This window comes from Salvia hispanica, chromosome 3, assembly GCF_023119035.1.
Source record: "Salvia hispanica cultivar TCC Black 2014 chromosome 3, UniMelb_Shisp_WGS_1.0, whole genome shotgun sequence".
Classification (NCBI taxonomy): Eukaryota; Viridiplantae; Streptophyta; class Magnoliopsida; order Lamiales; family Lamiaceae; genus Salvia; species Salvia hispanica.
In genome coordinates, this window is record NC_062967.1 from 21,099,198 (window position 1) to 21,114,893 (window position 15,696).

Sequence of the window (15,696 nt, forward strand, 5' to 3'; positions counted from 1 at the left end):
TAAATTAATTTTAAAATTTTTGACAATTACAAGTGAATATATTTATTGAAAATTTGAATTTTAATTATTTCCGTAATTAGGGTGTGAATTGAAATCACAATCCTTAATTTAAAAGTTGACCAATTTAATAGGGATTTAGTGATTGAAATTGATTTGTTTCCTAAACTAATGCAAAATTTTTGAAAACTACCGTTTAATTTTCGTCACACACTCTCTCTTTCTCTCTCCACTTCATCTTCTCCAAAACCCTAAAACTAACACAAAGGGGAGGGGGGGGGGGACATTGAAACCTGGCCTGGGCCGCGGCTCTCAGCCCCTGCAGTGGCGAGCCGAGTCGCGTGCCCAAGGGCTTGATATAAAATAGAAAGATGACTTAATTAACAAGGAACAAAGGTAGTAATTATTTTTTTCATATATAAAATACGTTTATAATTTCCATAGGGCTTGATATGATAAATTTATGAAATTTACGTTTATGAAATTTAAACATCTCATCAATTCTTTACTTTCCTAAATATCACTATCCAAGAATAATTAAGAAAAGTAAAAAATTTTACCAGAAAAAGTAAAATTCAGTAACAAATAAATGACGAGAAACAAGAAAACATAACTCAGTGAATAAGATTTTTTTTTTTCTGCCAATTAATAGATTGCAAGTTCAAGTAATGTTAAGATAGATTAATAGATAGTTTGAAAAAACAATGATGGAACTAAGTAGATCATAGACAGAAGTGAGAGAAAATTAGCGGATAATAATTATACTATATTTGTTCACCAAAAATAATTTTATTGATGGACTACACATATTTTAATTGAAATTGGTAAATGGTAGTGCATGATAAAGAAAAAGATAAAATGAGTAAAGTATGAGACATAAAAAAAATGTGAAAGAAAAACTGAATAATAAATGAAGAATAACTCTTCATTTTTAAAATAAGACGAATTTTGATGGATAAATGAAAATGAAGAAACTACTTTGCCGAATGTGACGTCTTTGGTGCCAAAGAAGATAATTAAAGGTAGTCTTGAATCTTGATGGTGTGAGTTAGCGTTTAGAGTACATTATTCATGTTTAAAGCTCATTTTAAAAGATTTTATACACTACTATATGTTTTGTTTTTAAGGAAATTATGTATGCAGTTTACGATTTACTATTGTTTAAGCTACACAAAAATAAGAAATCGTAGGATATAAAAAGCACATCTCATAAAATAACATATCTTCTCTATACCTTTTAAACACACCCTAACAACACGTTTTTAACATTTATATTAATTATTTCTATATATTTCTTTATAAAGTTGTCTCTTGGCCTCTTTAAAAGTCATTTGACAGATTCCTGGCGTATAAATAATTTGTTAAACAGATTAGTTGGTTTGGAAAAAGACTCAAATTTAAAGAATAATGAATGATAAAACTAATATGGACACAGTCTGTATGTATGTCTACAGTATTTAGATTTGCTTATGGACACAATCTGATTGGTTTTGAATATTTGATCTGGAATAAATTAATACACTGAGTATAAAATTTTGTTTAGATTTTTTCAGAATTTGTTTTAATCAATTTGAAGTTTTGACAAATTTTGAATTTTTAGATCGATCAGGGTAAAGTGTATTCAAATTAAAATATACAAAAAATTTGATTTATTACTATTATTAGTAGTTAATTAACTATGCTTTTCAAACTATTTATATTTCTTTAAATTATATTCCTTATTCAAACATAAAAATGTATATAATTGTACATACATAGTTAAACTTTTTTTAAAATTTTATGAAAATCGACTTATAAATATTAATTGCTATAAAATAAATTACATACTAAACATGTTGCAACAATTTAAAACAAATTTGAAATTTAACTTAAATATTAGCATGTTTAGAAAAAATATTTTTTTACTAAATATTGTATAATTAATTCAAATCAAGCTCCAAATAATGTTACAATTTAACATAAAGTTTCTATATCTCCTTTCTTATTGCTACATAATAATATAACAAATAACAAAATTACTTTTTAATTAAATTTAATTAAATCTAAAAATTAAAGATATTATGTACGTTTAGCTTTACTCTTAATACTATTATTTAAATAAGTTGTAATTTACAATTTGAGAAATGGATAGGGTGATAGTAGAGTGTTGATTGAGGGTGACATTGGTGGGAAAACTACGATCGATGGGGACGAACCCCAGTACAACATAGTGGGAATAATAATATTTAATTTGGCCGGAACAATTATACATAAGATATTAGCTACACGCTCAAAGTTGATGTATTTTTCACCAAATTAAAGGTGGATGGAAATGAAGTTATAGTTTGTGAATTTAGTGGCTAATAGCCCTAGTTTTATCAGTCCAAATTAGTCTAGTATTTAGGCAGTTCCAAAACATGTCCAAATTTAGTGGACAATCCAAAATAAACATGACTGACGGGAGTAGTATTAAAATTACTTGTTAATTAATCAATATCAAATAAATTGCCCACCCATGAAAAGGTAACAATGTATTTGAGACAAATAGTTTGGATATACAATGTTCCTTGAACGAATTATTCGTTGATACAATTCATATGTTTAAGTTTCATGTTCCGTTAATTTTGAATAATTCATTCTTTGTGATTCGACATCCATCTTATCATGGGTTATTATTTATAACAATTCATGTATAACCGTACAATTGATTAAGACACCGTCCTAACAAAAGAATAAGATTCTAAGAATTTAGCTTTAAAGTGTTTAAACTAAAAAGCTAATGGAGAATGAGTGTGTTCTGATTCGAGTTGATGAACCCAGACAAATATTTGATAGTAATTTGGGACGAGAAATAAATAAAATAAATCGTGTCGAAGCATTGATTGATGGCATATAAAAATAATATTGCAACAACTCATAAGACCAAAGTTGTTTTTAAATTCATTTTTTACATGTGGCCAAATATTTTGTCGACAACTTTATTATTTCATAATATAATCCAATTTTAAGAAAGCAGTTGTTTTGACACGGCCCAAACTATCAGGATATGTGAATTAATTATTGTAATGTGAACTAATATAATTTAATCTTATTGTGTTGGGTCTTAATTTGGTATATTTTCAGTGGCAGTCATGTTTGTATACGTCAACCATACATTTGATCTTATTAACCAATCCATGCTACTTCATTTTTCTGCTACATCTTTTTCGTATAAAACATGCTACACTTTTTTTTTAATTTATCCTAAGATGACATATTTTTATTCTTAAAAAACTTTAATTTTTAGCCAACACACCTAACCACTTTTTCACTTTATAATTGTATCCAACTCATGTTGTCTCTCCATTTAATACTCCTTTTTTTCTTTTTCAATTAAACACATTAACCAACAACTCAATAAAATTATGTGTTTACCTTGTATCATCTTAGCCATAACGAAGAGAGTATAATATACTCCATCTGGACTCCCTCCATCCCTAAAAAAGTATGAACTATTTCCTTTTTAGTCGTATGTGAAAAATATAAACTTTCTGCTTTTAAAAACCAACTACACTATTAATAATGTAGACCACACTCTCAATTAACACTACTTCCACTATTCTCTTGTACATCTCCCTTACCACTATGACAGTTGTCATTTTCATTGCAAATTCATAAATAACTTACATATTACTTTATATGTCCCTCTTTAGTTGGATATTTCTTTTCGTAAAAAAGATAATAAAGTTTTTGTCAAAAAAAGAAAATGACTAAACTATCTTTTGATGGTACAAAAAGGAATACGATTATCATGGGATAGAGAGAGTTTGGCATTATATATATTGAACTTAGGTCTTATGCAAATTAACCTAGGACATCATAACACTGCAGTGAAGAGTATTATACTACATGTTGATATAGATAGATACCCTTTCTGTCCGACTCAAGATGTCCATTTTCCACATTTGGAAACAAATTCATCTCTCCTCCCTCATTAAAATATTCAGTCACATTTTTCACTCTACTTTATCATATTTAACTACTCCACCTAAAATCTCATGTCATTCAAGAATGTTGACATTTTAAATGAGACGGATGGAGTAGATAGATACAAGTTCATGCAACATTATAATGTCCATCAACATTGAAGCATAATAAATTTGAAACAAATTACATAATCTAATGTTTAAACATTAAGTCATGTAGTAGGAAGATAAAAATCTATCGCAATAAAGAATTAAACACAATGGATAATTACTCATCATATTTAAAACTTCTTTATACACTACATTATCTTTAAAATTAAAATCAATTTCATCATTATAAACCAAAACCTTCAATTCTTCACAATTCGTCACTCTTCAATAGAACTCATAGGTAAAATAACTCGTTTGTCATCTTTAAAGTCGTCAGTCTCACCTAAAACTAAAATAAAATACGGAACAAAATTAATTTGCAATGCACAAAATCAATAATCAATATGTATTAAAACGATCATCCGTGAAGCAAATCATAAGATGAGACCCATAAAAGTACACAACCGAACAATTCACACCACATGCATCCGATGAAAGGACAAAAAATATTTTTATTTGCAATTCTAATCAAACGTTTAAACCAAATTTAAATGACATGGTAAAACCCCATGAAACAATTATCACAAAATATAATTTTTTCAATGTTAAATCATAGGAAATCAAAACCCATTACAAAAATACATTAAACAAAAGAATTTACTTATAGAACTTATTTATACTCTAAGCCCATGCACGCTTGAAAGATTAAGTTGAGATTATAAATTATATAAGTATAACATACATGAGTAAAAATATCATAGGCTAATTTGGGCAGTACCCAAAGGTTCGGCATTCTTCACGATTCAAGCATGTCTGGTAATCTTCTCGGGGACAGTTTTCTCGACGAATCCTTCACGATAAGTTGCACAAAAAGGCCGCAATCAAGAAGCGAAGAAAAGTAAAGAAATCGTCATGCACCCTATGTGAAAGTGAGAAGGAAAATTACCTGCTAATGAGATCTTTAGTTTCTCTTCTAAAACATCTGGAAATGCTAAATCAACTTTCATTATCCTGCAATTGCTAAACACATCATGATTAATAATCTATATGAATATGATGCATAATTAAGATAATATATTTAATTTTTAATGATTCCCCCCACCACAACCGGCGGTTACATGCTTTTAAGTTATGGTGGGCAGTTAAAAAAACAAATTGAAGGAAAGATTTTGTAATATTCAATAATTATCATCCAAAATTTACAAATATTTAAATTTATATCCAAAACTTATAATATTTTAATGAAGGCTAAAAACCTCCCCCTCACTCCACTTAATCAAATATTTAACGACCTTTAAATTATATATATTTAATTTAATATAACCTTTTAAATTAAATGACATAAATTTCTCCAAAGCTCCTCTAAAAACCTCCCATTCACTCCACTTAATCATATATTTAATGACCTTTAAATTATATATATTTAATTTAATATAACTTTTTAATCTAAATGACATAAATTTCTCCAAAACCCCTCTTTTATATATTATATAGATAGATTATATATTTTTAATTTAACACTTAATCACACTTTTAAATGTTAGTATTATTTTGGTGGTAGGAAGTATATTATTTAGTATACGTGGAAGCATTCCTATAATTGCCACAAAGAAAGTATTAAATTGGAGTATATATTTTAATTCACAGTCCTCCCAATCACGCACATTTATATTTTTAATTCGTTTAAATATTTATTTTAAAGGGATATTTCTCTAAACACCTCCAAAAATTCTCTTATTTCCCTAAATATCCCAAAAACTCTACTTTTATATATTGTATAGATTAAGTTGTCCATGGGCCCCTGTACATACTTAAGTCGCACAACCAAATTATTACTCCTAGTAATTTGGTGTTATGCCAAGCGTTTGATTTCTTCGATCAACAACACTTGATCAAACTATACGATCAACCGTGCTACTCATAGCACTTCCATCAAAAACAGCATGTCGTCATCATAGTCAATCCACATCACTGGCGGACGGAATGTAGAACTAGGGGGGACGGTGGTACCCCCATTTTTTTTCTTTGAGTAAACAACAAAAATAGTCCCTGGACTATGCGTTTATCTCGCAATTGAACCTTGGACTTTAAAATTATCTCCAGAAAACTCTGGACTAAGCGTTTATTTCAAAATTGATCCCTTTTCACTGTTTCGTGACGAAAATACCCTTTTAAGGGGTTTTGGGGGGTTTGGACAATTTGATCTTTTTACATTTTAAATCTGATATTATTTCAGTGATGTACTAAATTTGATATTATTTCAAAATTATCATTCTTCTTCCCTTTTGTCATCCTTTACTTTGTTTCTTTATTTCAACATTAGATTTAATTTTATAAAATTAAATTTTAAATTTTAATTTTTAAATATCAATAAATTTTTTTAATTAAAACTATTAATTCACGGACACTATAAATATTGAAACTATTAATTTTTGTTATTTAATATAATATTAAGCTGAATTGAAGAAATACATATTAATCATAATAAAAAAATAAGAGCTATTCTATTTAGCCTTCGTTCGGTTGTTATAATTGCTTGTGATTAAAAATTAGTTGACTAAAAATTTGATACTACTAAAAATTTGATATAGGAGAATTTTTGTTGAAATTTTCTAGTTAATTTTGATTGTTTTCAAAATAATAAATGAAAGTTATATTAGTCTTACATTTGATGCATATTTATCTCAGAATAAATCGTGTTATATGATCTATTTATGATTAAAACTATTAAATATTGATTAAAACTAACGAGTCGTCGTACTTTATTGATTAAATATTAGACACTATCAAATCTTGATTAAAACTATTAATTTGTTATTTAATAGTAATTTTAATAATTAATAAAAATTTATTGATATTTAAAAATTAAAATTTAAAATTTAATATTATAAAATTAAATCTAATATTGAAATAAATAAACAAAGTGAAGGGTGGAAAAAGGGAAGAAGAATGATAATTTTGAAATAATATCAGATTTAGTACATCACTGAAATAATATCAGATTTAAAGTGTAAAAAGACCAAATTACCGAAACCCCCCAAAAACCCCTAAAAGGGTATTTTCGTCACGGAACAGTGAAAAATGACCAATTTTGAAATAAACGCTTAGTCTAGGGTTGTCTGGGATATTTTTAAAGTCCAGGGTTCAATTGCGAGATAAACACATAGTACAGGGACTATTTTTGTAGTTCACTCTTTTTCTTTTAATACTATCTCCAATTAAAATTTGTAAAGTAATCTCGCATCTGATTGAAACCTAAATTATGCCACCTAGGAAATAGTGATGTGGTAATGATATATGCCGCCTCATTTTAGTTTTATTGTCCAATTATGAATATGATACAACATTTGATTAATATCTCCTATCACACTTTTTTTTTTGAATTCTATGTTATAGTCTTTAAATTGTATACCCCAATTTATTTTTAGATAGTAACACATGAGTATATTTTCTATTCTAGTACTCCCTCCGTCCCATATAATTTTACCCACTATTCCATTTTAGTCCGTCCCACATAATTTTACCCATTTTACTTTTACCATTTTTGGTAGTGGACCTCATATTCCACTAACTCATTCCTACTCACATTTTATTATAAAACCAATACTTTAAAAGTAGGACCCACATCCCACCAACTTTTTCAACTCACTTTCTATTACATTTCTTAAAACCCGTGCCAAGTCAAACTGTGTAAAATTATGTTGGGACGGAGGGAGTAATAGTTTATATTATTTTCTGTGTTATTAAAACGTTTGATCTTTGACAATTTGTTTTCATTGCAAAATATTTTTTTAAGTTTCTTGTGACCAATGTAGTCACTCGCTTTAAAGAAATGAGGATTCGTAGAATAATAAATAATTATGTATTTTTTTATTAATCTATTACTCTAAAATTAAACAATATTTCAATGTGTAATATTTTTAGCAATACTTTTTTGACTATTATGTATAACTATGTACACTATTCGCATCCCCAAATTAAAAATCATGGATTCGCCACTAATCAACGGTGTTGACATGTCACATGTCATCTCCAATTGAATTAAATAGACAAGCTCAAGAACATGGTCGATTGGACCCTATAGTGTTGCCCGGTTGTTAAAACCCATTATCATATAATTATTTTTTAAAGACTAAGTTGCGAGTTTATTATTAACTCATTATGATATATTATTTATATGATGTAAAACTAACGAAGTGAATAATATTTTTAATAGTGCGGAATATAATTGGTTGTGCCTCTTATAACTTATTAGTTGAATATAATTGGTTGTGCCTCTTGTTTGTTGAGTAAAATATAGTGGTTCAGACATTGTGCCATATTGCGTGTCTAGCTAACCAATCACAATAGGTGAAATATTACTTCTCTTCTTTTCCTCTTTCTACAATTGTGATTGACTAGACACACCACAAAAATGACCTAAAATTAACTAGTGCACGGACAATTGGCCTGAAATGTGGTAATTCTCATTATTTTGTTTCAGTTTTCACATTATTTTTCAAACTTCTAAATCTTACTCCTTCAGTCCTATAAAAATAGAGACTTTGGAACTAAACGAGTTTTAATGCATAATTAATTAAGTATGATAGAGAAAAAGAAAAAGTTATAAGAGTATATTAGTGGAAAATATGGTTCACCTCATTAAAGTAAAAGAAATCACCAAAAATAGAAATGTACTATTTTCATGAGACTGAATAAAATAGAAAGAGTCTATATAGTTATAAGAAAAAAGTAGTAATTTTTCTAAAATTTACATAAAAATGTAGTACTATACTATTTTGATTCATTATTTGAGAGTTATACTCATTATTTTATTTTACCTTGAAACCTATCATAATATGTAATCCAAACAATTTCCATCAACAATTTTGATGAAATATTACTTGGGCCGGACTTGTATTTTTTAATAGGCCTGATCTCAACATATTCCAATCCTAAAAAGCCCTATAAACTAGATCCCATTCTCCTCCAAAACCCTAGAACGCCACTCTCCTCCACAGCCAGCACCAGAGAAATGGCTCCAAAAGGTCTGCAATTCTTCGTCTTTTAATCTCTACAATTCGAATATGTTTTCGGTTATTCGTTGTTTATTATTTGTAGATCGTAGTTTTTTTTGTTGATTTGAATGGTGCCAATTTGTTTTAAACTACTAAATGCAAAATTTGGAATTAGGATAGCAAAATGATGATGTAGTTTCCTATTAATATTATAAGCTGATCTACAGCCATTATTAGTTGTTGCTTGAGATTTATTTTTATGATTTTTAAGCAAAACTCTGCAGTATATGAAGGATGTTTAGCCACTGATAAAATGTTGTGTTTTGTTAGAAGTCGTAAACTATTGATTGTGGTGACCGACATACTTGGGAGTTAGTTTAAAATCAATTTCCATTTGATTTGGTGATTGATTTATTCACACTTTCATGTATTGTGCAGATAGTGTGGAATTGAATGTGTTAGCTTCCTTTTATTTGTTATTATCATTCCATTTGATTTGATGATTGATTTACACTTTCATATATTATGCAGATAGAGTGGAATTGAATGCGTTAACTTCCTTTTATTTGTTATTGTCATTCCATTTGATTTGGTGATTTATTTCTTCACACTTTCATATAGTATTATGCAGATAGTGTGGAATTGAATGTGTTAGCTTCCTTTATTTGTTATTATCATTCCATTTGATTTGGTGATTGATTTCTTCACACTTTCATACATCATGCAGATAGTGTGGAATTGAATGTGTTAGCTTCCTTTTATTTGTTATTATCATTCCATTTGATTTGGTGATGATTTCTTCACACTTTCATATAGTATTATGCAGATAGAGTGGAATTGAATGCGTTAACTTCCTTTTATTTGTTATTGTCATTCCATTTGATTTGGTGATGATTTCTTCACACTTTCATATAGTATTATGCAGATAGTGTGGAATTGAATGTGTTAGCTTCCTTTTATTTGTTATTATCATTCCATTTGATTTGGTGATGATTTCTTCACACTTTCATATAGTATTATGCAGATAGTGTGGAATTGAATGTGTTAGCTTCCTTTTATTTGTTATTATCATTCCATTTGATTTGGTGATGATTTCTTCACACTTTCATATAGTATTATGCAGATAGTGTGGAATTGAATGTGTTAGCTTCCTTTTATTTGCTATTATCATTCTATGCAAAGATATTATGTAAAAAAGTTCTCACCCCTTTGCTTTTCTACTTTGTTCTTAAATGATACGCAGCTGATGCTACGAAGAAATCTGATGCAAAGGCTCAGGCCTTGAAGGCAGCCAAGGCTGTAAAATCACCTGGCGCCTTCAAGAAAAAGGTCAAGAAGATGCGCACTAAGGTCACTTTCTACCGGCCTAAAACATTGACCAAGGAAAGAACTCCCAAGTATCCTCGCATCAGCGCTGCCCCTCGCAACAAGCTTGATCACTACCAGATCCTCAAATATCCCTTGACCACCGAATCGGCTATGAAAAAAATCGAGGACAACAATACCCTTGTTTTCATTGTCGATATCCGTGCCGACAAGAAGAAGATCAAGAACGCCGTCAAGAAGATGTACGACATTCAAACCAAGAAGGTCAACACACTCATCAGGTATGTCATTTCCCAGCCTGCTTTATACATCCTGAACTGATATATGGCTTTCCTTAACTTTTTTTTCAATAATTGTTATTATTTGATGTAATGATATTTGTTTCTGAATAATGATATTTGCCAGTCATGTAAAATTTCTTGATTTTATCCACATGTTGCGCTTGCAATATGGAATTGTCAAAACCAGATGATTTTGATTGCAAAATGAAATAGTTTGGCATGATATTTGACCTTGTTTGTATATGTTATACATGTCTTATACCATTTCTATTGCCCTCTAATCCTACTAAGCTTATTTGTTTCAGGCCCGATGGTACGAAGAAGGCGTATGTGAGGTTGACGCCAGACTACGATGCTTTGGATGTTGCCAACAAAATCGGAATCATCTGAAGATGTTGCCCTCCTTTATGTTGCTATTTGTGCTCTTTGTTTTTAAGACTGGTCATTCCCAGAAGTTTGTAAAGATGCGTGATTACATTGACTTTGTTACAGTTCTTAGCTATGTTATTAGACCTTTGATCAGAGTCCAAATTTTGTGCTCTTTGATTGCTTGCCTTTAAAATGCATAATTTTCAGTCACATCCTTCGTTTTGGGTTTGCCCAATGTCCTTTATGCATTTCTATTAGACTATAATGAAGCCTGAATGAGTTTTGAAATTCTAGTAGTTATTTTTATATTTATTAAATTCTTTTATATGTGATTGATCTATTTCTATTCCGTAGTAGGGAGTTAGTTTACAAAATTGTCGAAACTCACTTTTATAAGGACATGGAGTATTATTATAGTTTTTTTCTATTGTTCTACTAAAAAAACTATGTACTACTCCATTTCACATTTCAGCTACTTTTAAAAGGACATGGAGTATTATTATTGTAATGTTTGATTGGTTCTCTTAAAAAAAAAGGTTAGGTTCTTGAAGGCTTTTTATACTATGCATTTTCACATTTCATCCATGTGGAAAGCAAATTGCGGCCTGGTCTTAAGATAGAATAATTAATTACTAGGAGTAATAAATAATGTTAGATGCTACTAAGGTTTGTGTTAAAATGACAATCCCTCTTAAAATGATACCGTGGCATTGTTTATATAACAATATTATAAACGCTACACAATAATATTATAAACACTACACAACAATCTATATAGCAATCTATAGATTGTTGTATAATGTATCGGATATTGCTGGACAAAAAATATTGCTGGTTAAAGACCAGCATATTGCTGACCGTCTTTTTCCAGATTTTTTTTTTGCCACGTAGCAGCTTATTATTCGTCCACGTATACAAATGATTGGCTAGAAATGGTGGTATGGTGTTATTTCAAGGGGTGGTGGCACCCTAACATGCCCCTGCTACTAAAGCATATATCCAGTCTAACTTAATTTTATAGTCTTTCCGTCTTATAAAAAATAATTTCTTTTTTAATTTTAGTCCGTCTTATAAGAATTATCCTTCTCTATTTTTGGTAAGTCTCTTCTTTCTAATAAGGTATATCTCATTTTTAACTAGCAGTCTGATTTACTAATTTCGCCTTTCATATGCTTTTGGATAGGGGGGCTTAAACGGTTCTCCGGTTCTCGATTAACCGGAACCGACCGGTTAATTGAGGTTCATTTTGAATTAAAGTAAAATGAAATGAAACATTGTTTTTTAGATTTAAATAGTGTTAGATTTGCGAGCTCTATTTCTGAAGTATTTAAAATGTTTAAACCGTAAAACTTTGAATCTACCATTATTTCCTCAATCGATTTTTGATGAACTAACTACAATGAGTAGGACATCGTAAGTTTGTTTTTAATTTCCAAAAGAACTTTTACAAATACAATATCATTTCATATGATATAAATTTAACTTTAACAAATTTATGTAACAATTCATTTAACATACTACGATTTTAACCTGTTTGTGAATAATTTATTAACTGTTCCGTTATAAGCCAAAAAGTCACAACAAGATCAATTAGTATTAGAAATTCCATTGAATATTAGTTTAGCCACAAAAGGGGAAAATGGAATTCAATTTTAAAACTTATTTTTTTTTAAAATTGCTAAAAGTTTAGAACTCCTATTTTTTTTTATTAAAAAATTACTAACATAAACTAGTCTACTACACTTGCATCACTCTTATCCATGTATGAATATTATTGTATTGTTGATTTGTATTTTTTGTGTATTTATTTGAATTTTTAGGTATTATTTGTTATATTTCTAAATGTTGGATTATTATTTTTTTAGTATTGAACTATTTAAAATTATAAATAAATTCAGATTAAAATTACACATCGGTTCCGGTTCGGAACTAGAATCGATCGGTTTTTAACCGGCCGGTTCCAAACCAGAATCGATCGGTTTCGGTACTAAGATATATGAAAATTTAAAACCGGTTAACCGATCAACTAGTCCTATTAGAACTAAAACAGGCCGAATAAGTAGGCCTACTTTTGGATTTTCTATACCTTTAGGGTATGAGAGATTGTGAATATCATTATTAAAAAATGATATTTTGTGTACATGAATAAGTTAATTAAAAAAAACTGAAATTTCATGATTTAATATTTTAATTTAAAAATTATAGAAAACACAACAATTTAACTTTACTTTATTATTTAAATTACCATTAACCCTATTATTTAGCTTATCCTAATTATTGTTTTAGTTAGGATAGCAAAATGAATCAGAATTAGAAACGTATTCTCAAATATTATCTCGTTTCCTTCTCTATCTCTAAAATCTATTCCTCTCTTTCTCTCTCTCTCCAAATCACTCCCCTGTTCTTGGACAATGGCTGCTCTCCAGAGCTCATTCACCTCGCTCAATCTCGGCACCACTTCCTTCCTCGGACAACGCGTCTCTCCCTCCCTCCACCTCCCACTTGTAAGCTTTTCTTTTTCAATTTCCCGCTCACTCTACTTTCAATTCATTTCTTCAAAAGTGTAATTCACAATTCAATATTTCCAACTAAATTGTTCAATTACCGTCTTGAATTGCCATATTTTCCTAGGATAGCAATTGAAATTTTAACGATGTGATCTTGTTTGATGGTAAGGACTGAAATGTTTAAGCAGCTGAATTGATTGATTGCACTTATATATGCTTCTGTTAAATTCTCCATATCTTGTCCCACATCGGCTTGGTGATGATCCTATCTCTTCTATATAAGTGTGGATAACCCTCCCCCTTATGAGGCCTTTTAAGGGGTGAGTGACCCATTTCTAATAGCTTCTTTTCACATATCAATACACTTGTATTGGAAACATAAGGTTTTCTGAGCTATTGGTCCAACGTAGTTAGGCTAAGAGGCCAATGCACATATATACATAGCATGCTTTGTAAACTTGAGGAGTTGTTTTTGGTGAAATGTGTGAGGTTTCCTTTTATATTCCAGAAGCCGTGAAGCTCGGTGCATCTTCTTTTTTAATAATTCGTGCTTCTGATAGCAGGTTAGGCTACCAGAGCAGCCGAGTTCAATTGTCGCCAAGGTGCGTTTCTTTCGAGCATGTTTTCACTTCATTTGTTGTTCCTAGTAGGGAAGAAATGCACCTGACTTAGCTTCATCAATCTAATCTCTCTATAAATTTTTCCCGCGCCATTGTTAGATATGTTAATTATAGTCTCCCAGTGCATAACTTGCATATTTATCATAACCTGATGAAACTAATTTTTTCATAGGTAGCCTAGGATTGGACAGGAACAATTCTTGCTTCCAACAGTTGTATTACGTTCGTTCTTTTATGATTATTTTTAAAAATGACATTGTTGTTTGCTATTCTCTTGCTTGCTGTTTCGACATTTTGCAGTGTGATACTTCTCAAAGCATTCCACAAATCTGAATGTATCTGCAAAGTTGCAACTAAAGTTTCTTGTTAACTACCTTAAAATCTCACAAACAGCTTAAACGATGGGAACGGAAAGAGTGCAAACCTGAACAGTCTACCAGTGCTACAGAAAATGCACGTTAAACTTGGAGATACTGTAAAAGTCATATCGGGGAAAGGACAAAGGTAAAGTCGGCGAGGTAAGCAGGATTATCACGCATAACAGCAGCATTGTAATTAAAGATATTAATTTGAAGACAAAGCATGTTAAGAGCAAGGGGGAGGATGAACCAGGCCAGATAATCAAGGTTATTTTCTTTATAATTGACGCTTGAAAATCTTATGTGGTGATATGCAACTAAGTCCAAGTGATAAGTTTAATGTATTATCTATTTTCAGATCGAAGCCCCTATTCACAGCTCAAATGTTATGCTATATTCAAAAGAAGGATGTGGTGAGCAGGGTAGGTCATAAAACCCTGGATGATGGTAAACGCGTACGCTACCTTATAAAGACGGGAAGATTATTGATAGCGCAGAGAACTGGAAGAGAGTGGCTAAAGAAAAGGAGAAAGCAACAGAATTAGCTACTGCCTCTTAGAAGACCAGGTTCTGTATATCCGTTTGATGTATCCCAGCTATGTAATACTAATCTAGATCTTCAATTTGTACTCCTCAATTTATTCTTTTAACTTACATTTAAAGAACACACTATTTTCTCCTTCCCAAATTTTAATATGACCAATTTGATAAAATTCTTTAGCATGTGGTAACCTCAAGATGTGAATAGCTACATCTCTTTCTGTAATTTCTTAAATATCATGCAGTGAAGATGCTGTTAATCAACTAAATAAGTCACAAAAGGCTAAACTTATGTTTTGCATAAGAAGCAGCAGTTTAAGATGATCATTCAACTAATTTACCTAAAAATATATGCATTGGTGTAAGCTGCTGCCTAGTCACAGACTCACAGTGTAGTATTTGGAGATTTTCAGCTTGGTTTGTTGGGAGGTGTTCTTCTACTCTCTTTTCTCTTAGGTGCATGATTGAAGATTTGGCTTCTTTTTAGCTAGCAAGATTTTATATAGGTGTTATGTAGTGGTATAATTCTTACAAATATGCACAATTTACAAAAATGTTTGTACCTATTCTAAGAACTATGTTATAAAACAGAAATGAAATTATAGAGAATAGAAGATGCTAGAATTGAGTTTGAGCTTGAGGATGATGCTTAGTCAGGGGCTGCTC

General features: G+C 30.1%; 1 protein-coding gene and 1 pseudogene across 1 annotated transcript; both read left to right on the plus strand.

The window, feature by feature from the left end:
- Nucleotides 1–8,952: 8,952 nt before the first annotated feature.
- Nucleotides 8,953–11,214, plus strand: LOC125215915 (60S ribosomal protein L23a-1-like). Its single transcript, XM_048117495.1, has 3 exons — nucleotides 8,953–9,058; nucleotides 10,272–10,635; nucleotides 10,941–11,214. Exons 1-3 carry the CDS (start codon nucleotides 9,046–9,048, stop codon nucleotides 11,023–11,025), a joined length of 462 nt encoding a protein of 153 aa, XP_047973452.1. The 5' UTR covers nucleotides 8,953–9,045; the 3' UTR covers nucleotides 11,026–11,214.
- Nucleotides 11,215–13,333: 2,119 nt separating this feature from the next.
- LOC125215619 lies at nucleotides 13,334–15,152 on the plus strand (annotated as a pseudogene).
- Nucleotides 15,153–15,696: the final 544 nt, after the last annotated feature.

Excerpts from the sequence above, each read along its gene's own strand:
- LOC125215915 (XM_048117495.1), top strand. Across the intron at positions 10,636-10,940 it reads AAGGTCAACACACTCATCAG|GCCCGATGGTACGAAGAAGG; the intron begins GTATGTCATTTC and ends TATTTGTTTCAG.